This window comes from Dendropsophus ebraccatus, chromosome 8 (genome assembly GCF_027789765.1).
Source record: "Dendropsophus ebraccatus isolate aDenEbr1 chromosome 8, aDenEbr1.pat, whole genome shotgun sequence".
NCBI classification, from domain to species: Eukaryota; Metazoa; Chordata; class Amphibia; order Anura; family Hylidae; genus Dendropsophus; species Dendropsophus ebraccatus.
In genome coordinates, this window is record NC_091461.1 from 6,659,333 (window position 1) to 6,683,211 (window position 23,879).

General features: G+C 44.6%; 1 protein-coding gene across 1 annotated transcript in view; it reads left to right on the top strand.

Annotated features, from left to right (window-relative positions):
• The window catches only part of LOC138799012 (pancreatic triacylglycerol lipase-like), a 30,222-nt gene extending 11,288 nt beyond the window's left edge, over positions 1 to 18,934 (top strand). Inside the window, exons 4-13 of the mRNA XM_069979701.1 lie at positions 2,252 to 2,377; positions 3,768 to 3,902; positions 4,193 to 4,301; positions 8,410 to 8,508; positions 8,929 to 9,057; positions 9,998 to 10,116; positions 12,604 to 12,724; positions 14,056 to 14,164; positions 17,436 to 17,606; positions 18,850 to 18,934. Coding sequence (XP_069835802.1) covers positions 2,252 to 2,377; positions 3,768 to 3,902; positions 4,193 to 4,301; positions 8,410 to 8,508; positions 8,929 to 9,057; positions 9,998 to 10,116; positions 12,604 to 12,724; positions 14,056 to 14,164; positions 17,436 to 17,606; positions 18,850 to 18,916 — 1,185 coding nt within the window. The 3' untranslated portion in view covers positions 18,917 to 18,934. The remainder of the gene's footprint in view (positions 1 to 2,251; positions 2,378 to 3,767; positions 3,903 to 4,192; positions 4,302 to 8,409; positions 8,509 to 8,928; positions 9,058 to 9,997; positions 10,117 to 12,603; positions 12,725 to 14,055; positions 14,165 to 17,435; positions 17,607 to 18,849) is intronic.
• Positions 18,935 to 23,879: the final 4,945 nt, after the last annotated feature.

The following is a 23,879-nucleotide window of genomic DNA, read 5'->3' on the forward strand; positions in this document are numbered from 1 at the left end:
CATAGGAGAAGGATTGGTAGGTAAGGATAGTGACATAGGAGAAGGGTTGGTGGGTAAGGATAGTGACACAGGAGAAGGTCTTGTAGGTAAGGACAGTGACATAGGAGACGGGTTGGTGGGTAAGGATAGTGACATAGGAGAAGGGTTGGTGGGTAAGGATAGTGACATAGGAGAAGGGTTGGTGGGTAAGGATAGTTACATAGGAGACGGGTTGGTAGGTAAGGATAGTGACATAGGAGAAGGGTTGGTGGGTAAGGATAGTGACACAGGAGAAGGTCTGGTAGGTAAGGATAGTGACATAGGAGACGGGTTGGTAGGTAAGGATAGTGACATAAGGAGAAGGGTTGGTGGGTAAGGATAGTGACATAGGAGACGGGTTGGTAGGTAAGGATAGTGACATAGGAGAAGGGTTGGTGGGTAAGGATAGTGACACAGACGAAGGTCTGGTAGGTAAGGATAGTGACATAGGAGACGGGTTGGTAGGTAAGGATAGTGACATAAGGAGAAGGGTTGGTGGGTAAGGATAGTGACACAGGAGAAGGTCTTGTAGGTAAGGATAGTGACATAGGAGACGGGTTGGTAGGTAAGGATAGTGACATAGGAGAAGGGTTGGTGGGTAAGGATAGTGATATAGGAGAAGGGTTGGTAGGTAAGGATAGTGACATAGGAGAAGGGTTGATGGGTAAGGATAGTGACATAGGAGAAGGTCTGGTAGGTAAGGATAGTGATATAGGAGAAGGGTTGGTAGGTAAGGATAGTGACATAGGAGAAGGGTTGGTGGGTAAGGATAGTGACATAGGAGAAGGTCTGGTAGGTAAGGATAGTGATATAGGAGAAGGGTTGGTAGGTAAGGATAGTGACATAGGAGAAGGGTTGGTGGGTAAGGATAGTGACATAGGAGAAGGTCTGGTAGGTAAGGATAGTGATATAGGAGAAGGGTTGGTAGGTAAGGATAGTGACATAGGAGAAGGGTTGGTGGGTAAGGATAGTGACATAGGAGAAGGTCTGGTAGGTAAGGATAGTGATATAGGAGAAGGGTTGGTAGGTAAGGATAGTGACATAGGAGAAGGGTTGGTAGGTAAGGATAGTGACAGGAGAAGGGTTGGTAGGTAAGGATAGTGACATAGGAGAAGGGTTGGTGGGTAAGGATAGTGACATAGGAGAAGGGTTGGTAGGTAAGGATAGTGACATAGGAGACGGGTTGGTAGGTAAGGATAGTGACATAGGAGGTTTGGTAGGTAAGGATAGTGACATAGGAGAAGGTCTGGTAGGTAAGTATAGTTACATAGGAGAAGGTCTGGTAGGTAAGGGTAGTGACATAGGAGAAGGTTTGGTAGGTAAGGATAGTGACATAGGAGAAGGGTTGGTAGGTAAGGATAGTGACATAGGAGAAGGGTTGGTAGGTAAGGATAGTGACATAGGAGACGGGTTGGTAGGTAAGGATAGTGACATAGGAGAAGGGTTGGTAGGTAAGGATAGTGACACAGGAGGTTTGGTAGGTAAGGATAGTGACATAGAAGAAGGTTTGGTAGGTAAGGATAGTGACATAGGAGAAGGTCTGGTAGGTAAGGGTAGTGACATAGGAGAAGGTCTGGTAGGTAAGGATAGTGACATAGGAGAAGGTCTGGTAGGTAAGGATAGTGACATAGGAGAAGGGTTGGTAGGTAAGGGTAGGGCTACAAAAATGGAAACCTTTATATATTTTACAGAAGGAAGAAGGGAAAGGAGGGACATGATGGAAACCTTTATATGTTACAGGACTAAATAAGGGTCAGGAGGGAAATGTTTTTAGGAAAAAACTGAACTCAAGAACAAGAGGAGACAGTGAGAGGTTACTGAAGGAAGATCAGAAGCAACGTGAGAAAATATTACTTTACTGAAAGAGTAGTAGATGCTTGGAACAAACTTCCAGCAGAGGTGGTAGGTAAGTTTACAATAACAGAATGTAACCTGCCTAGGATATACATATATCTGTCCGGAGATAATAAAAAGATTAGATGCATCGGAGGCTTTTTCTGCCGACAATCTTCTGTGTTTCTATGATGGTGAAAAAATAATTCAATGTCCTCAGGGTGCAGGTGCTCAGGTGCTGATTCCTCCCATCGTGCGCAATTCCCAACCGCACAATCCTCCAAGTATCTCAACCAATGTGAGCTGCAAAAAGAGACTGTTAGAAAAGTCAGAGACTGAGTGACCTGCTCCAGCCATTGTAATGCTTGACCTCAGTGACGTCTTTTCTCCTTCCTCCCAGGTGGTAAGTGCCCGGGATCTGTCCACAATTCAGAACTCCAGTTTGGACTGCAGTAGGAAATCGGTCTTCATTATTCATGGCTTCACAGACCGGGGTGATTCCCCCTGGATGGTGGACATGTGCCGGGTAAGTGTGTACTGATGCAGTGGGCCATGTATGGAGTCTAAGCTGAGTGCCCATTTACAGTGGAGCGGCGGCAGGTTAGCGGATCTTGTGGAAACGCTGATAGCGGTGGAGAGCGAGTGGCAGAGCGCAGCAGGTAAGTATACATCACTGTCATATCCCCCATAGGCCCGGCAGCATTGCACATTACCAGTTTATAATGAACAACCCCTTTAAACAGTCCAATTGCATACAGCTCTTAGTCTGTCGGTCTACAATGGGTTACTGTGCTTGGTTAGAGAGTACAGATGGTTTGCCTGAAACTAAAGCTTAGGAAAGTGGGACACTGGGAGGGCACTATGATCGTGATCTTTCCCACTGGAACTTGAGTCTTTTTTTCCGTCAGCTAGACCGAGCCAAAATCCACTACTTGCCCAGGGGTCCTTGTACAACCTATCCCTCTAAATCAGATGAGTTGGTACAAAGGTGAAGTTAACTCTGCCAGTGACAAACACGGCTCAAGTTACAGGACTGCAGATTCCCACCAACAATGGAAGTACAGGCCCTTTTCTGGCTGTGGAGAACGCACCTGACAAACTCCCTCCCCCATGGACTCTCAGCCTCACCAGCTGTCCTCCTCCTGCTGCTCAGCTTGTATTCCAGCAGACTCCTTGATCCCCTCCTTCAGCAGCTATGGAGTATATTAGCAAACTCCACCTACCTTCTAGCAAGTTCTAGAAAGTGCTGGGAAGTTCTAACACTACCTAAAGCAGTTCTCGCAGCAACCTGCGGGTGTCACTGTTGCCTAACATTTTAGTGTAGTGTGAGACAACATAACCCCTTCTCTGACGGCCAGTAAACCGGTACAGAGAACACATAGGATGCCTAAGGATTAAAGGGGAACTATCAGCAGGTTAAGGATTAAAGGGGAACTATCAGCAGGTTAGCCGGATCTACTCTGCTGATATATACCTATTGCTCAGGAGACGCCGAGGAGTTCGGTATGTCTTGTATCTTCTTCCTCTGCACCACTCTGGTGCTGTTAGTAGTTTGCCAGTTCCCACCAATAGCACCGACCAGGCCCACCCCAGCCGGCCCACTGCATTGATTATAATTAGAGAGGAGCAGATCGGCGCTATCGGGGTGGGTAGTGCTCCTTACAGTCTCACAGGACCATGGAGCACACGAATAACTACACCGTAACGTCACCAAGGATGTGGGTAAGAGACATCCCTTCCTCCCCGGCGTCTCCTGTGCAGTAGGGACATATCAGCAGGTCAGGTTTGTTAGTTCCCCTTTAATAAACCCTATCACATAAACCATATAATATACCATTGTGGAACAGGTCCAGGCCCAGCCGCAGGCATTGCACTTTGGGACCCTCCATGTGAACCCTACTATTACTTTCTTGTAGACCCTCTTACAAGTAGAGAATGTGAACTGCCTGTGTGTGGACTGGAGCGGAGGGTCCAGCGCCATCTATTTACAGGCAATGAACAACATCCAGGTCGTCGGGGCAGAAGTGGCTTATTTTATTAATACAATTGTGGTAAGTACTTACTGACACTGGTAACGGGGGTGGGGGAGGGGGTTAGACTGTAGTAAATAGAAAGTGCTCCATCTTACACCTTTGGCCTTAAAATCGTTTTTTTCCCACGGCAAATTTATCAAAATGGCTCAGGTGTTTCTCCACCTCCTTTACATGTGACTGCTGACTGGGTAACCTACCAGGGTCCTGCTATTAGGAATCCTCATCATGGACTCACATTACTATTGTTTATTATTATCTATGGGACTCGATGTCCTAAAATCATTGATATCACATCCTGTTTCCTTTAGGATAACTTATCCTGTTCTCTGTCCGGAATACACATCATTGGTCACAGTCTCGGAGCTCACACAGCAGGTGAAGCCGGAAAAAGGCGACCGGGAATAGCCAGAATTACTTGTAAGTTCTCAACCAGATTCCTTATACAGTATATAGAGAAACAATCATTGTGTTTGCAGAAAGAAAGCGCCATAGTGCAGGCTGGTGAGAGTGATGTACAGTATACACTGTGCGGTTTCTCCTACTTTGGCTCATCATATGTAACAATGCAGTGTCGGACGGTAACAATATATAAATGTCTAACCTGAAGGTGTATTCTGCACTCCCACCACTAGCTGTCACTATATCTTATGTGTTCTGCACTCCCACCACTAGATGTCACTATATCTTATGTGTTCTGCACTCCCACCACTAGAGGTAACAATATCTTATGCATTCTGCACTCACCACTAGAGGTCACTATATGTTATGTACTGCTTAGCCAAGCTGAAGAGAAATACTAAGGGGGTTAACTGCCTACATGTATTTTCTTCTTGTTTACTGCTACTGCTGGATGGGGTGATTCCTCCCTAACCAATCCTTGAGCTGGGTACCTCAGTCTGCTCTGACCTATCATAGGCTGAGTTTGTACTTTCTAGATACTGCTCTGACCTATCATAGGCCAGAGTTAGGACTTTCTAGAATCTGCTCTGACCTTTTATAGGCCAGAGTTTAGACTTTCTAGATTATTCCTGTCCAGTTACAGAGTAGTACATATGTAACACCTCTCTGTGGACCAACCTCTGTAGGCAGGGTGTGTGGTAATGTAGTTCTCACCTCACTATAGCGCAGTGCCTCCACCCAAATCTTAATTGCAGCTCTTCAGGTATGCAGCAGGTTGTCTTTCTTCTGCCAGGGATCGACTTGGGAAATCTCTGCCCAGCTCAAGTACCCACTCACTCCAGAGAAAGGGTAACTGATTAACAGATTTTTTTAAAGGAAAGGGGGACCACAGGAAGCTATTGTCTGAATAAAGTAATAAACAGGTATTGAATAGATTACAATTTAGCATAAGAGAGACCCCTAGTGGTGAAACAATAGTGATAATACAATATGCAGTAATGCGAACATAACAATTCCAACTACTAACAACCCCACATAGTCTCTTGTAAAAGGCCAAATAGCACACTTGTCCTCACTATCTACCCCTATGACTCTCTATTATAGTCTGCTGGCCAGCAGTTAGCTCAGTCTGACAGTTGGGACCCTGTTGCTGTGGAACTCAGCACAAATGGATGCAGTGGTGATGCGGCGGTGCACTTAGGGTACTATTACACGAAACGATAACCGGCGCGATTCGGCCGATTATCGCTCCATGTAATAAGTACAACGATCATCGGCTGATGACAACGATCATCGGCTGATCATTGATATAGGTTTGGACCTATTTTCGTCGGGCGCCGACTGACGATATACATTACCTAACCACGTTCCAGGGCTGCTGTTGCGGTCTTCTCCCCGGGTCCTGCTCGCTCTAGCTTCAGAGTGGCCTGTCCCGGCCTGTGATTGGCTGAGCGGCCTGTCAGCTGACAGGCCACTCTGAAGTTAGAGCGAGGGGGACCCGGGGAGAAGACCACAGCAGCAGCCCTGGACGTGGATAGGTAATGTATATAGTTAAGCAAGGGCTGCAAGGACATCGGTAACGATGTCCCTGCAGCCCTTGTTTAACGATTATCGGGCCGTGTAATAGGTCCAGTAAACGAGCGACGATCTAGCAGATCGCTGCTCGTTTACAGGTATTATTGAGCCCCCATCGTGTAATACCACCCTTACTCTGTCTTGACTGTAAATCCTTCAGACACATAGTACAGGACCCTGCTGCTGTATACAGATGATACAGATGCTGGGCTCTCTCCTATCACTGCAGGATGGGGTCTCTTGGCTGCAGCGGCCCCTCTCTCCTGTCTGCCTGGAAGTAGCATTTGCTCCTGCCAGAGGGGATGCCTCAGTCTCTCTGTGCCATGCTGATCTCCCCAAGATGGCTGCAGTCCCCTTCCCTCCTCCCCCTGCTCTGTCTCATATAGGCTGAGAGAACAGAAAGGAGCTAGAGTTCTTGGGATATGTAGTACAACTCCCCTCAGCACCAGTGTCTGCAGCTATAAAACCCTGTCTAGCTAACAGTACCAGCTTTCTCTGCAGCAGGGGTTACACATATACTGAGGTAAAGTAGTTTGAGCCAGTTCCAGTGTGTCCCAGAGGGAACTCCTGCTGTAGTTTTCTTCCAGGGCCTGGAGGCCAGGTGCCCAGTGCGGGACTTCAGGCCAGAAGATTTCCTTTTATATCCCCTCAAGTAACCCCACCCTAGTCATGTATGACTAGAGCCTAAAGAGAGTAAAGCTGAGATGAACAGAGACCAGGAGGGATAACTTTATCTATCCTGGGCAGCTACTCTGTCTTTTTATCCTATTAACTAAGACAGGATCTTTAGTCAGTGGATAAGTAAGCGCAGATAGCCAAAAACTCCACTGCTCTCACTAGGTTTCCTTAGGGGGTCACCCTGATGGCTAGCTCTACCCACAAGGTAGTTCTATTGTACACTCTGGATTCTTGGTTCTATGTCACTCTGTGTCCATAGACAGCAATAGGTGGAAGGTCATACCCGTGTATGTAGGTACTCTTTCTCTAAAGCCCCAATAGCTGAGTACCTTAGGGTCTAGGAGGGGCCCCTATTAACCCTGAAGTAGCCCTCAGCCCACTCTTCTCCTCCTCCAGCCAGCTTATTCAACCAACTCCAAGACAACTAAGTCAAGCTAAAGTAATCCAGAGACGTATCCTTTTTCAGTCCTTCAAGTTTATTCTCCAATATACTTGCGCTAGGAAGAGACTAACCCAAGTCCCCAGCTCAAGGGATTCTCCTGAAGTGTCTATATGTTTCCTGCTTTTTGTGGACTCTGTATAGTATTTTGCACTATAAACTGTAACAGTAAACGGTTCTCCTGTTTAAGTTTACCAGTGACTCTGTGGTTACTACGCACCTACACCTGCACTACACCTGTTTTATTTAAAAAGTGTGTGTTGGTGTACCCAGGGGTGGGCACGTACCACTCCTGACCACCATGAGAAGTACCTCAGCGGTACATAACATCTTGCCCAGCTTAACACCATCTGGCAACATGGCAGCTTTTATAGTTTCATACATGTACTAAACCATGGGAGGACATGGAGAAAGTGGACAAGTGTAATATAACCTTATCATTTTTCATCATGTTATAATTTATTTGTGGTGAGGATTCTCTATCGGGGTCAGTGCTGCTTGTACTCCTCATGTGCTTGGTTGAAAAAAAAAAAAGCTTGTTGAAAGGTTGTATTTGCATAATGCAGTTTCACAGAAGGATTATACTTAACATCCTGGCATGCTCCGTCTTCTACTTCATTTGCAATCAGCGGCTGAGGTGGGACACTGCACTCTGCCACTGATTAGCCGGATGGAAACTGCAAGTGTAGCAGTGTCCTGCCTCAGCTGCTGATTGGCTGCAGATAAAGATAGAAGATGCCAACAGAGGGGGTTAAGTGTGGATGCTATGCATCTCCACTTAAAGGAGAAGCCCCATGAAATAAAAAAAGGGAAGAAGGCAGGGGGGGGGGGTGCAAAAAAATAATAAACATAATTAAGTTATACCTCCCTGTGTCTCCGTAATGCACTCCCGGGTCCCACTAATGGCCACCGGATGTAATCTCTGGCTGGAATCCAGGTACGTCACCTACCCCACTCTTCCAGCTGCAACATCACGGCCCGACTGACCAATCGCCCGCTCTGCCAATCAGTGACTAGTGTAGTGTCCCGCCAAAGTCACTGATTGGCTGAGCGGGCAATTGATCACCCAGGTACGTGACGTGACAGCTGGAAGAGGTGCAGGACCTGGAAGCGGTGCTACAGGACATGAGGGCAGGTCCATACTTTGTCCATTATGTTCCCACACACCCCTGCCTTCCTCCCTTTTTTCATAGGACTTCTCCTTTAACTACCTTAGGGGCCAGATTGCAACTCTCTGAGGTTTTCAGGTGAACCAGATACCATCCCTGTTGCCAAGCAGGGGGGGCATCTGGTTAAAGGTTTGAGTTTCCCATTGACTTTAATGGGGTTTGTTACTCAAGTCGAGCACTCGAGCCTTTCAGGGCTCACCCAGCACTAGTTGTTATCAATGATTCTGAGAATGCTCCATTTTCATTTTTAACATTCTGCACTCAGGTCTGGATGCGGCTCGTCCTGGTTTCGAGGGAGAATCTGATGTAGTCTCAGTGGATCGTTCAGACGCCGATTTTGTCGCGGCCATTCACAGCGATGCAGGTGGAGTTTGTATTTCTGCCCCAATATATAAAGGATTTACTAACTATCACTGGTTTTGAGATTGGAAATGGACAGAAATGTTTAATGTTTAATTTGATATGTTGCTGCCTATGGTAAAACTAACATTTCCTTCCATACTTGTTATTATCTATTCAGTCTCTTTCCCCCAGTTCTCATCTGCTGCTTTCTGCTGAAGACACAAAAATCTGTGTGTGAGCTTTTCTCTCTGTCTCCCCCTCCTCCCCCCTCCCTTCAGAGACAGCTGATGTAAACGAATCCCTGGCCGGCTTTATCTGCAACATTGTAGCTTCTTTGTAATGCTGGGAGGGATAATCACAGTGAGTCCATCAGCAACTTGACCTCAGAATAACCCTCCCAATGCTAGGTTCATCTACACTACTTGTATGTTTATTATTGCAGGTGTGATTGGGGCCGGGATGACACAATTAATTGGTCACAAGGATTTCTTCCCCAATGGAGGATCACCGATGACTGGATGTGGCAATACTCTATTCTCGGACTTGGGAGAACTTCAGAACCTTACTGAAGGTAATGGCCCAAGGTCGCAGTAATCTGAGCTAAAGGCTATGGAGAAAGAAATAATACAGGTATTATCGTACAGATAATAGATAACAGTTGTATAATATTTTTATTAAAACAGAGCAATGGGCGAGACATGCTTACTATTGTTCTTCTGACGAGAGACTTATTAAACACTGAAGGAGATATATTAAACTGGCAGCAGATGGCGCTGTGTTAACCGTTATTGTTTCATCTGTGCAAATGGTTCTTTTGTGTAATGTCCTGCTTTCACTTTGGCTATTAAGTTGTTTGTCTCTGTATCCTTTACGTTAATATGATGTACATGATGGTTTAGCCATGTCTCAAGTAAGCTGTTAAAGGGAAACAATCAGCACCATTGTGCTAATATGGTTTCCAGCTGGACAGTATATATCTACTGCGCAGCTCCCCGTGGCTACTAGCTGCGTCTACATGGGGGGGGGGAAGTAGTCTTATTCCAACACTCAAAGCCGGGAGAGGGGCGGCATCTAGTCGTGTGGGCGACAGGGAGCTGCCCATGACAAATCACGGCTCTCAGTGTGGGGATGATTGACAGGCAGAGAGCCGTGACTAGTCACATTGCCGCCCTTCTCCAGGATAAAACTTTTTTCCCCATGTGAAGTTACCACCACAGACGCAGCTAGTATAGTAGATCTATACTGTGCTGCTGACAACCATATCAGCACGAGCAAGCTGGTCGGTTCCCTTTAATTTCTAACGGCCGATTCCCACGCTGCAACCAGCACTGCTGATGCCATGGCCGTGTATAGCCCTATAGTTAGTTATATACTGCCTGCATGGTGCAGGGGTTACAGCCATGTTCTACCTCGGAAGCTACAGCTCGGCTGAGATTGTTTTCAATCCTTCTCCTACTACTACTCCCACCATCTAGTTATTATCATCACCCAGTTTTTATGTCTCCTTACAGCGGTTCGAAACAACATTGCGTGTAATCACGTCGCCTCTTACTACATGCTAACAGCATCGATACTCAATCCTAGTGGCTTTATGGGTTACTGCGCCACCAGCTACAGCTCATTCCAGGGGGTAAGTACGAACAGAGATCATCAGAATATATTAAGGACCTAACTCATACCGTACCCCATGGGCAGCCATCATCAGATCATAGTAATGATATAACTCATACCTCCCACCACCACCGGGGGCAGCGATCATCAGATCATAGTAATGATACTACTCATACCTCCCCCCACCACCACCGGGGGCAGCAATCATCAGATCATAGTAATAATATAACTCATACCTCCCCCCACCACCGGGGGTAGCAATCATCAGATCATAGTAATAATATAACTCATACCTCCCCCCACCACCGGGGGCAGCAATCATCAGATCATAGTAATAATATAACTCATACCTCCCCCACCCACCGGGGGCAGCAATCATCAGATCATAGTAATGATATAACTCATACCTCCCACCACCACCGGGGACAGCAATCATCAGATCATAGTAATGATATAACTCATACCTCCCACCACCACCGGGGGCAGCAATCATCAGATCATAGTAATGATATAACTCATACCTCCCACCACCACCGGGGGCAGCCATCATCAGATCATAGTAATGATATAACTCATACCTCCCACCACCACCAGGGGCCGCCATCATCAGATCATAGTAATGATATAACTCATACAGTACCCCATGGGCAGCGATCATCAGATCATAGTAATGATTTAACTCGTACCTCCCACCACCATCAGGGCAGCGATCATCAGATCATAGTAATGATATAACTCGTACCTCCCACCACCGGGAGCAGCGATCATCAGATCATAGTAATGATATAACTCATACCTCCCACCACCATCAGGGCAGCGATCATCAGATCATAGTAATGATATAACTCGTACCTCCCACCACCGGGAGCAGCGATCATCAGATCATAGTAATGATATAACTCATACCTCCCACCACCACCGGGGGCAGCGATCATCAGATCATAGTAATGATATAACTCATACCTCCCCCACCACCGGGGGCAGCGATCATCAGATCATAGTAATGATATAACTCATACCTCCCACCAGCACCGGGGGCAGCGATCATCAGATCATAGTAATGATATAACTTATACCTCCCCCCACCAACGGGGGCAGCGATCATCAGATCATAGTAATGATATAACTCATACCTCCCCCCACCACCAGGGGCAGTGATCATCAGATCATAGTAATGATACTACTCATACCTCCCACCACCACCGGGGGCAGCGATCATCAGATCATAGTAATGATATAACTCATACCTCCCCCCACCACCAGGGGCAGTGATCATCAGATCATAGTAATGATATAACTCATACCTCCCACCACCACCGGGGGCAGCGATCATCAGATCATAGTAATGATATAACTTCAACCTCCCCCCACCAACGGGGGCAGCGATCATCAGATCATAGTAATGATACTACTCATACCTCCCCCCACCACCACCGGGGGCAGCAATCATCAGATCATAGTAATAATATAACTCATACCTCCCCCCACCACCGGGGGTAGCAATCATCAGATCATAGTAATAATATAACTCATACCTCCCCCCACCACCGGGGGCAGCAATCATCAGATCATAGTAATAATATAACTCATACCTCCCCCACCCACCGGGGGCAGCAATCATCAGATCATAGTAATGATATAACTCATACCTCCCACCACCACCGGGGACAGCAATCATCAGATCATAGTAATGATATAACTCATACCTCCCACCACCACCGGGGGCAGCAATCATCAGATCATAGTAATGATATAACTCATACCTCCCACCACCACCGGGGGCAGCCATCATCAGATCATAGTAATGATATAACTCATACCTCCCACCACCACCAGGGGCCGCCATCATCAGATCATAGTAATGATATAACTCATACAGTACCCCATGGGCAGCGATCATCAGATCATAGTAATGATTTAACTCGTACCTCCCACCACCATCAGGGCAGCGATCATCAGATCATAGTAATGATATAACTCGTACCTCCCACCACCGGGAGCAGCGATCATCAGATCATAGTAATGATATAACTCATACCTCCCACCACCACCGGGGGCAGCGATCATCAGATCATAGTAATGATATAACTCATACCTCCCCCACCACCGGGGGCAGCGATCATCAGATCATAGTAATGATATAACTCATACCTCCCACCACCACCGGGGGCAGCGATCATCAGATCATAGTAATGATATAACTTATACCTCCCCCCACCAACGGGGGCAGCGATCATCAGATCATAGTAATGATATAACTCATACCTCCCCCCACCACCAGGGGCAGTGATCATCAGATCATAGTAATGATACTACTCATACCTCCCACCACCACCGGGGGCAGCGATCATCAGATCATAGTAATGATATAACTCATACCTCCCCCCACCACCAGGGGCAGTGATCATCAGATCATAGTAATGATACTACTCATACCTCCCACCACCACCGGGGGCAGCGATCATCAGATCATAGTAATAATATAACTCATACCTCCCCCCACCAGGGCGCCGGATTCCCCTGTTCCAGCGGCAGCTGTTCTCTTATGGGCTATTACACAGAACCTGGAGATGCGTCATCCTGTCGGGTGTATTACCTGAACACTGGACCGCGATTTAACTATGAGCGTACGTCTGAATGAATAATAATAGTAATATGATGGTAATGATAATGATTTGTAGCGGTAATATGATGTTAACATTCAAAAGTAGTCATACTATGATGCTGAGTCTTGTATAGTCGAATAATAATATGGTGATAATTCTTTTGCTGATGATGATGAGAAGTACTCATATGAGGATGAAGAGGAGAAGTAGCCCTGGCCGATGGTGAGAGGCGGTAGTAACATAATGATGATACTGAAAAGTAATACTAGTATGGGGAGGAGGGTGTACAGCAACCTGGGGGTAAAGGGCAGGCTCTGAAAACAATAGACACTCTGTGCGGAGTTGCTATCACTCTCATAGGAGGCAAATACTTGTAGATTCACACTCGTATAGACAGATATATATAGTCCACAAAGGAGGGCACAGCGGGTTCACTGGTAGATAAGTATGAGTATACTTGGAAGACAGTTGTTAAGTGGAAGACACGTTAGTTAGTAAGAACGTAGGTGCCTTGGGACCCTGCAGATTACACTCTGGCGCCTATTCAGACACTGCGGTTTAGCTGGGGCTGTGAGAGAAAGTTCCTGAATCCACAGGGAAAGACATCCACCTAAGCTACCATGTGGGCACGAAGTGACACATGATCAGGGATTGCAGGCCCACATAGAGGGTAGAGCTAGGTGCCTGGGAGACCCTCTAGGGAAACGCCAGCGACTTGCAGTAGAGACTTGGCATATACACGTAGCTAAACTACTAAGGCTAACGGGGAAATCTGATTGCACAATCGACATAGACTAACCCTCTGTGATAGGGGAATACTCCTGACGTAATTAGCCCTGGGATTGGTTAGTAGAAATAATCAGAAAGTGGCAGAAAATACACATCAATAATATAGACATCAGTTAACATTTACATACTTCAGACCATAAGCCGTGCAGTAGAACAGTGACATCTGGTGGCGGGAGTCGCATACTACAGACTTCAGTCTCAGAGCTTACACATGATACCGGCCTATAATTGTCAGAAAAGACCATGGGCCCCGCTCTGGGACACTGCATGTATATATCACATTTCTTCTTCCTTGGTAGATATGTATGTGGTGCACATCTGTTTTTACCAACTTTGCTTCATGGGACAGCCACCATTAAAGGATTTGCTGCTAACTTGTGACAATTGGACGTCTGCGGAGATATTGTGGGGTCCAGGTCTTGGTGGGTGAACAGCCCAATGAGGTTATGGTGTTATGGCCGATCAGTATATAATTCACTTTAAAATACGGCCTTTATCTCACCCCCCCATCCCATCCGCTACATAAATCACTATAAGCATGTGTGTATGCTCCATGTCTGCAGGGTGGAGATACAGAGTCACCGTGCAAACTGGCGGCAATGTGTACACCATCGGATCTATCAGCGTCACCCTGTATACTTCTGATTCTGATAACATCAATGAAATAAACAGGTGGGTGAAATACTGCTACACAGTACCACTTCTCTTCTATGTATATAAATCAACACTGCCCAGTACCACTTTTGTTATATGTACATACATTGACACTACACAGTACCACTTCTCGTATATGTATATATTAACACTGCCCAGTACCACTTCTCTTATATGTATATACATTGACACTACACAGTACCACTTCCCTTATTCTGTCTATATGGAGAGTGCACAGTACCACTTCTCCTGTCCTGTATGCTGGGTGTAATCCTCAGTATATATATATACATATATACAGTGCACAGTACCACTTCCCCTGTCCTCTATGCTGGGTGTAATCCTCAGTATATATATACAGTGCACAGTACCACTTCTCCTGTCCTGTATGCTGGGTGTAATCCTCAGTATATATATACAGTGCACAGTACCACTTCTCCTGTCCTGTATGCTGGGTGTAATCCTCAGTATATATATATACATATATACAGTGCACAGTACCACTTCTCCTGTCCTGTATGCTGGGTGTAATCCTCAGTGTGTATATATATATATATATATATATATATATATATATATATATATATATATATATATACATATATACAGACAATAACTAACCAACACCGCACTTCTTTAAGCAGTATATAAGTCCATACACATCCAACGGATTCCACTAAACCCGCTGTATCACAGCAATACTTTATATAGAGATGTGTCTAGTGTGCGAGAAATACCTTGAAATTGCCGCTTTGCCGTGTTCACTCCACGAAATCAAGGAGGGTGGGGTTGCTAGACTTGGTGCTTACCAGAAATTACTTTAGGTTTGACAATGATTTTTTCTTACAGCTACATGGTGTTTCCATGGGGTCTTCGGTAGCACCAAGTCTCGCCAACATTTTTATGCATGAATTTGAAGAAAAGTTCATTGGAGAGTGTGGCATGCCCACATCGTCCACATGGGTTCGCTATGTGGACGATGTGTGCCTGTTTTGGACAGAGAGTGAGAGTGCTTTGGTACAATTTGTCTCTAGGCTGAATGCCTGTCATCCTTCTATACAATTCACACTTGAATATCATCGCAATGTGATTCATTTTCTAGATGTTGAAGTACAGAAAAATGAGAATGGTTTTGATACCACTTTATACTCGAAACCCACGGATAGGAACAATACCCTGTTCCGTAGCAGTCATCATGCTCCCCATGTGTTTAAAAGTCTTCCTAAATCACAATTTATCCGTGCCAAAAGGATTTCGAGTACAGAAAGTGAATATCAAAAAAACGCAAAAGTACTTAAACACAAGTTCACACGGAGAGGGTATAAAGAACGAGAATTAAAACCAGTAGAAAGAGAAGTTAGAAAAATGAAAAGAAGTGATGTGAGAAAACAGAAGAAGAGGGAAAATAGAATGGAGAATAGGCTGTTATTCAGCTCGACATATGATAGACATGCGAATTTGATTAAAAGTTCCATATTGAAATACTGGGGCTTGCTGGCTAGCGACCCCCAGTATGGTAGAATTTTTAAAGAACGTCCCATTTTTGGGTATAAGAAAAATACGGCAATAGGGAATTTATTGGTTAAAAGTGACATACAGAAAAAGAAACAAAATAGACAGACTTTTCTGGCATCTAGCAGAAAAGGCACATTTGCGTGCATGAATTGCCAGCACTGCCATAACATAATTAAAGGTGACACAATCTACCACCCAAGCAAGGGGATAAAAATAGATGTAAGAGGATTTTTCACATGTAATGACAGGAATTTAATTTATCTGCTGAAATGCCCATGTGGGCTAGGCTATGTTGGCCAAACAAGCAGACAAATTAAAATACGTCTGAATGAACATAAGTCAGCGATTAGGAAGTTCAGTGACAGTAAGGATAAGAAGGACACAAAGGAATTCGGAGAAACCACAGTGGCACGCCATTTTTTTGAAAATCGCCATAATGTATGTGATCTCAGATGGCAAATATTGGAACAACTTGAGTTATGTAGTGATGTGGAGGAGAATCGCAAGCGATTACTCCGGAGGGAAACATGGTGGATTCTGAAGCTGGAGACTCTCAGTCCTATCGGACTGAATGAAGTATGCAGCTTCAGAGCGTTTCTTTAATATATATGCGTAGATCTAACACATTCCAGCATTCTCTTCCATTATGCATCATGCGTCTTTACTATGTACATTAGAAACAGTTTTGTATATAGAAATTTGGTAAATCACCTTAGATGATCCAGGTAATGTTGGATCATGTGATCTTTGTTCAAGTTTATAGGCGTTCCTTACCTGTACGTCCTCGCGCATGAGGAAGGAGGAGCCTGTCCTCCGAAACGTCCGCCGCGAGGTTGGATGGTTTGGACTGAGAGTGGAACACGCCAGCCTGTGAGCATTTGAATTTGTCCTGTACGAGATACCGATTTAAGAAAAATAAATGAACGCAAAGTCTGCATCTGTGTGAGTACTCTCCTTGATTTCGTGGAGTGAACACGGCAAAGCGGCAATTTCAAGGTATTTCTCGCACACTAGACACATCTCTATATAAAGTATATACATATATACAGTGCACAGTACCACTTCTCCTGTCCTGTATGCTGGGTGTAATCCTCAGTGTATATATATATATATATATATATATATATATATATATATATATATATATAAATATACAGTGCACAGTACCACTTCTCCTGTCCTGTATGCTGGGTGTAATCCTCATTATATATATACAGTGCACAGTACCACTTCTCCTGTCCTGTATGCTGGGTGATATCCTCAGTATATATATACAGTGCACAGTACCACTTCTCCTGTCCTGTATGCTGGGTGTAATCCTCAGTATATATATACAGTGCACAGTACCACTTCTCCTGTCCTGTATGCTGGGTGTAATCCTCAGTAAATATATATACAGTGCACAGTACCACTTCTCCTGTCCTGTAGGCTGGGTGTAATCCTCAGTATATATATATACAGTGCACAGTACCACTTCTCCTGTCCTGTATGCTGGGTGTAATCCTCAGTATATATATATATATATACAGTGCACAGTACCACTTCTCCTGTCCTGTATGCTGGGTGTAATCCTCAGTATATATATATACAGTGCACAGTACCACTTCTCCTGTCCTGTATGCTGGGTGTAATCCTCAGTATATATATATATATATATATATATATATATATATATATATATATATATATATATACAGTGCACAGTACCACGTCTCCTGACTGGGTGTAATCCACAGTACAACTTCTCTCATCTTTCATTTTCTTGAATTTACAGCGGACCTATCATTGGCGGACAGATATACTCAGGGTTCATCGATAGTCCCTTACGTCCTCCTATCGTCCGGGTCACTTTTAACTGGAATAGTGTTGTTCCCCTTAATCCTTTTTTCAATCCAACCCTGTGGGCGAAGTCTGTGACCCTGACATACGGAATCGACGGAGCTGAGTACGTATCCTAAATGTTGTGTTTGTGTTGGATTCAGGGGTTACCTATCCCAAACATGGTTTCTTGGGGACCGTGTTACTGGGAGGTGAGAACTTTTTCAAGGACCCCTGTACACCGGCCAAACAAGGGTGGTAGCATTCACCGGATACAGCCAACTCAAAGCATTCTACATCTACTTACTGCTAGTGTAACAGAGTCAGGATATCTGCCTCTGACAGATGGATGGACAGTAAGCTAGGGGTGCCTTATGCTTGCCTAGCTCACTGTTGATAGATTCTGCAGGTGAGACACTCAGCGCCTGAAACATCAAGCCAGCATTACAGCACCGAATAGTCAGACCAGTGTGATCTTTAAAGGAGAAGTCCCGGAAGAAGCATAATATAGGCAGGGGGTGGAGGGAAAATAAAAAAGACAATATGCTTACGGCTCCTAGTGCCCGAGCTGCGGACATCACAGAGCTCATCTTCTCCCAGGATCCGTGTCGGTCACAGCCTGGGTTCAACATCACAGATGGGTGGGATTTAGCCTGCTCAGCCAAACTGACTGCATCAGTGTCCCGCCCCAGTAACTGACTGGCTGAACGGGGTATCTGTCAGCCGGGTCGTGACATAGCCGGAGGGGAGCTCAGAAGACAGCCGACGGGGTCCAGGAGCGGGACACTGTGCAGGCATCGGGACAGGTGACTATAACTTCTTTTTTATGTTCCCCCCAACCCCAGCCCCAAATAATTTCTTTGCCCCCCCTCCCCTGCCGGAATTCTCCTTTAACACTGTCTACATGTGTAGAATGGTTTTGTTCAGGAGGTGTAGATGTTTGCTCCATCCATCGTGCGCCTATCCCTGCACCTGTCCGTCCTGGACATCACTGATTCCTCTCTGTGTATAATACAATGTTACCCCTTAGGATCTGCCCCCTCTGGATAAAGCTACAACTGTGTATAATATAATGTTACCCTTTAGGATCTGCCCCCTCTGGATAAAGCTACAACTGTATATAGTATAATGTTACCCCTTAGGATCTGCCCCCTCTGGATAAAGCTACAACTGTGTGTAATACAATGTTACCCCTTAGGATCTGCCCCCTCTGGATAAAGCTACAACTGTATATAGTATAATGTTACCCCTTAGGATCTGCCCCCTCTGGATACAGCTACAACTGTGTGTAATACAATGTTACCCTTTAGGATCTGCCCCCTCTGGATAAAGCTACAACTGTGTGTAATAAATCTTCTGTTTCCTCTCAGGTACAAGTTCTGTGTTCTTGAGGCCACAAAAAAAAACACTCCCCAGCCCCTGGACCCGTGCCCGTAACCCACCCGCATGTCAGAGAGGCGGGCACCACCAATAAAGTCACAGAATAAGAATTCATCTGTCTCCTGTCATCTTGTGTCTCAATCTCTGAAGACTTGTATCTGTACCATGGTCATATGTAGGGGCTCAGCACATGATGGATTTCAATGCCCAACCCTTTAGTTTTTGGGATATAAACCATGAGACCTGTCTGGCAGCGGTTTACCTCTTCTCTCCTCATTCACAACACATAAACATACATATAGATACAGTACTTGACTACTTGGCTTTAGTGGTAGTGACCTTTGTTAGTGTAGTAGTGATTACATGGGACTGCTGGTTACAGGTGGGGCCCTATCAGACCCTAGGGTACTCATCTGGGGGGCTGTGAGAAAGAGTCCTAAGTCTATGGGAATAACCATCCACATAACCTATCTTGTGGGGACAGAGTGACACAGAATCAGGAACACAGGCCCACCTAGTAGGAGAGCTAGCTGTCAAGGCAACCCCTTACAAAACCTAGCACTTGCAGTAGAGTCTTTCAGCAATCCGTTTCTTACCTAGCTACTGACTTGAGTCCTGGTGTGATCATCAGGAACTTCGAAGATGGCTTCCCAGTGTGCATACGGTTAGTCCCACCTTTTCACAGCAACCTCACTGTGAGGTGCGCTAGCTGGGCATAGCGAGAACAGTGGCAGTCATAAGAAATAAAGAATAGTCCTACAAATGGGTCCAGGCCCTGGAAGAATCTCCTCAGCAGGCCCTATGGATACAGTCTCTCATACAATACACTGATTAAGACAATGCCTCAACTAGTCCTAAACACACTATACTGCTACTATAGGTGGGATCTAATAGGCAAGGGTACCAAGATGACCCTCTGTAACAGGATGGGGACCTCTAAGGTAGCTAACTCAGGAATTGGTTAGACATAAAAATAGCAGACCGTGGCAGAAGTCATGTAGTAAACACAATACACAGCTTCTCCTTCAGCCTTGCAATATAAAGTACAAGTTACAGTGACATCAAGTGGTGGGAGTAGCATACTACAACCTTCAGTCTTGCAGCATACATATACGTAGTACCGACCTATACTTGCTATTCAGAAGCAGTGGACACCCTCTCTGGGACACTGCACCTTAGTCAGCTGCTCGCTTCAGGTCCTTAACATTTCTATTGGATTAAGGTCAGGACTGTGACTTGGCTCTTCCCAAACTTTAACTTTATTCTTCTTTAGTCGTGCCTAATTTGGTCTCATCTATACAAAAAAAATCCGATAGTCTTCAGCCTTGTCCAGCCTTTTAGCAGATGGGCAGCAATGTTCTTTTTGAAGAGCAGCAGCTTTCAGCAAGGTCTATAGCTGATTAGAGGTTATCTTGGGTTCTTTTGTGACTTTGTGGACTGTCTCTGCTGTGTTCCCACATTCACAGTTTTGCTTTTTGGTTCATCATATGATCAGCATTACCAGGCTTCATTACAGGTGTTTTTATGGCTGTAAACAATCTGATGAAGCCTGGTAATGCTGATCACATGATGAAGCCTAGTAATGTTGATCACATGATGAAGCCTGGTAATGCTGGTCACATGATGTAGCCTGGTAATGATGATCACACAATGTAGCCTGGTAATGCTGATCACATGATGAAACTTGGTAATGCTGAACACATGATGAAGCCTGGTAATACTGATCACATGATGAAGCCTGGTAATGCTGATTACATGATGAAGCCTGGTAATGCTGATCACATGATGAAGCCTGATAATACTGATCACATGATGAAGCCTGGTAATACTGATCACATGATGAAGCCTGGTAATACTGATCACATGATGGAGCCTGGTAAAGCTGATCACATGATGAAGCCTGGTAATGATGATCACATGATGAAGCCTAGTAATGTTGATCTTATGATGAAGCCTGGTAATGATGATCACATGATGTAGCCTGGTAATGCTGATCACATGATGAGGCCTGGTAATGATGATCACATGATGTAGCCTGGTAATGCTGATCACATGATGAAGCCTGGTAATGCTGATTACATGATGAAGCCTGGTAATACTGATCACATGATGGAGCCTGGTAAAGCTGATCACATGATGAAGCCTGGTAATGCTGATGACATGATGAAGCCTGATAATACTGATCACATGATGAAGCCTGGTAATACTGATCACATGATGAGGCCTGGTAATGATGATCACACGATGTAGCCTGGTAATGCTGATCACATGATGAAGCCTGGTAATACTGAACACATGATGAAGCCTGGTAATGCTGATCACATGATGAAGCCTGGTAATGCTGATTACATGATGAAGCCTGGTAATGCTGATTACATGATGAAGCCTGGTAATACTGATCACATGATGGAGCCTGGTAATGCTGATCACATGATGAAGCCCGGTAATGCGGATCACATGATGAAGCCTGGTAATGCTGATCACATGATGAAGCCTGGTAATGCTGATCACATGATGAAGCCTGGTAATGCTGATCACATGATGAAGCCTGGTAATGATGATCACATGATGGAGCCTGGTAAAGCTGATCACATGATGAAGCCCGGTAATGCTGATCACATAATGAAGCCTGGTAATGCTGATCACATGATGAAGCCCGGTAATGCTGATCACATGATGAAGCCTGATAATGCTGATGCATCAGGTATAATCACAAGTGTTCTTTGCATGGGATATCCTGAAAACATGACCTGTTGTTGGGCCTTGAGGACTGGAGTTGGGGAACACTGCTTTATATGATAATAAGTGTGAATGTGTAAAAGAGAAGTATGATGGAGCCACAAAGTCATTCATTATTAAAGTGCTTGAAAAAAAAAATCCCTATATTGTAATCCCTTTTCTTTCTTGTTTGTCTCCGGATTGTTCGCAATAAATACAGCCCAAGCCACTTTGTGTATAGACACAAACTGCATTTCAAAAACCCTCAGTGGTGACAGGTGTGCTTTGTATTTTTGCATTCAATTGGATTTACGATTAAAGACCAAAAATTCCCCCATAGAAATGAATGACAAAATGTGTAGCCCTAACCAGCCAACAGAAACTTGCAGGTCCTGAATTCACTCTTAAAGGGCCAGTACTGAGTTTGCTTTTTAAGGGCAGGTACTGAAATAGCTCTTAAAGGGGAAGGTGTCAAAGTAACACAGAGCCTGCTGCACCAATAGGAAGCTTGTCCTGTCCTTAATTGTGCCTTGTTTTAGTCTTGATATGGATGTACTTCAAGAGTGCTGTCGTATTGATTGTCTGTCCAGTGAAAGAAGAGCACAGCAGAAAAGAAAGCTTTGAGGGTGTTCTTTCCAGGGTTTGGCCCTATGGCCAGTGTCTGAAGTAACCAAAGATTAGGCAGTGTTCTTCTTTAAGTTATTGAAAGCCAGGCTATAGCCTGCTAAAGTTCCAAGAGGTCGACTAACTACCACAGGTGAGGGAACTGAATATGTCCATGTTGTGGGGGGATTGTTGCTCTCAAGTTTCTCTCTCTGTCCTTGCAGTCTATATAGGGACTTGTCCAAAGTGGTTGGATAAGTGCTGTATGCTGACGTAGCCCACTGTTTCCTGCTCGGTTTTCTCAGCATAAGTTCAAAGGCGAGCTCTGCTCAGTCGTCCAAGGCTGGGACCCGTGCTGCTGGACTTGTCACTCTGTGTATCTGGCCAGCATTGATGGATCATTCATAGCCGTGAGCCGGACTTTCTTCTATATTCAAAGCTATCGTAATTTAGGTATTTAATGGGTCCCTTCCAGGTAGTCCCCTAACCAGAAGTACAGGACTTCTTACTAAAACTCCCAAAAACTTTTCTCAAGTATTGTCTAATTTCAGTCTAACGCAGGATTCTTCAACACCCCTTAAAGAGAACTGGCTAACAAACCCAACTCTCAATCCCAAAACAAACCTTGTGAAGGCCGCAGCCATTTGAAACTGTTGTACTGTGCCCAGGGCCGCCATCAGGAATTTCTGGGCCCCATACACCCAAAGTGTCTGGGCCCCCCATTAACAAAAATTCCGGGACATATCTTTGACTGATGTCTCTGGTACGGTGTGCAGACGCAGCTGCCTATAGAGGATTGGGTTTCATTCGATATGTCCCACACAGTTCCACCCAATCTCCCAGCAGCACCTGCATCTGAACACCACTCCAGAGACATCAACTTTGCAACAGGTGCGCTTTAAAGGGTACCTGTCATTTAAAAAAATGCAGTGCATCCTCTTCCCCGCTCTGTGTAATAAAAAAAAGACACCATATGCCACCATATAACATATTTATACATCGTATACACACAGCACATACCATATATATTGCATACATCATATACACACAGCACATACCATATATATTACATACATCATATACACACAACACACACTGTATATATTACATACATCATATACACACACACTGTATATATTACATACATCATATACACACAACACACACTGTATATATTACATACATCATATACACACACACTGTATATATTACATACATCATATACACACAACACACACTGTATATATTACATACATCGTATACACACAGCACATACCATATATATTACATACATCATATACACACAGCACATACCATATATATTACATACATCGTATACAAACAACACACACTGTATATATTACATACATCATATACACACAACACATACCATATATATTACATACATCATATACACACAGCACATACCATATATATTACATACATCATATACACACAGCACATACCATATATATTACATCCATCATATACACACAGCACATACCATATATATTACATACATCATATACACACAACACATACCATATATATTACATACATCATATACACACAATGCACACTGTATATATTACATACATCATATACACACAGCACATACCATATATATTACATACATCATATACACACAACACACACTGTATATATTACATACATCATATACACACAACACTGTATATAT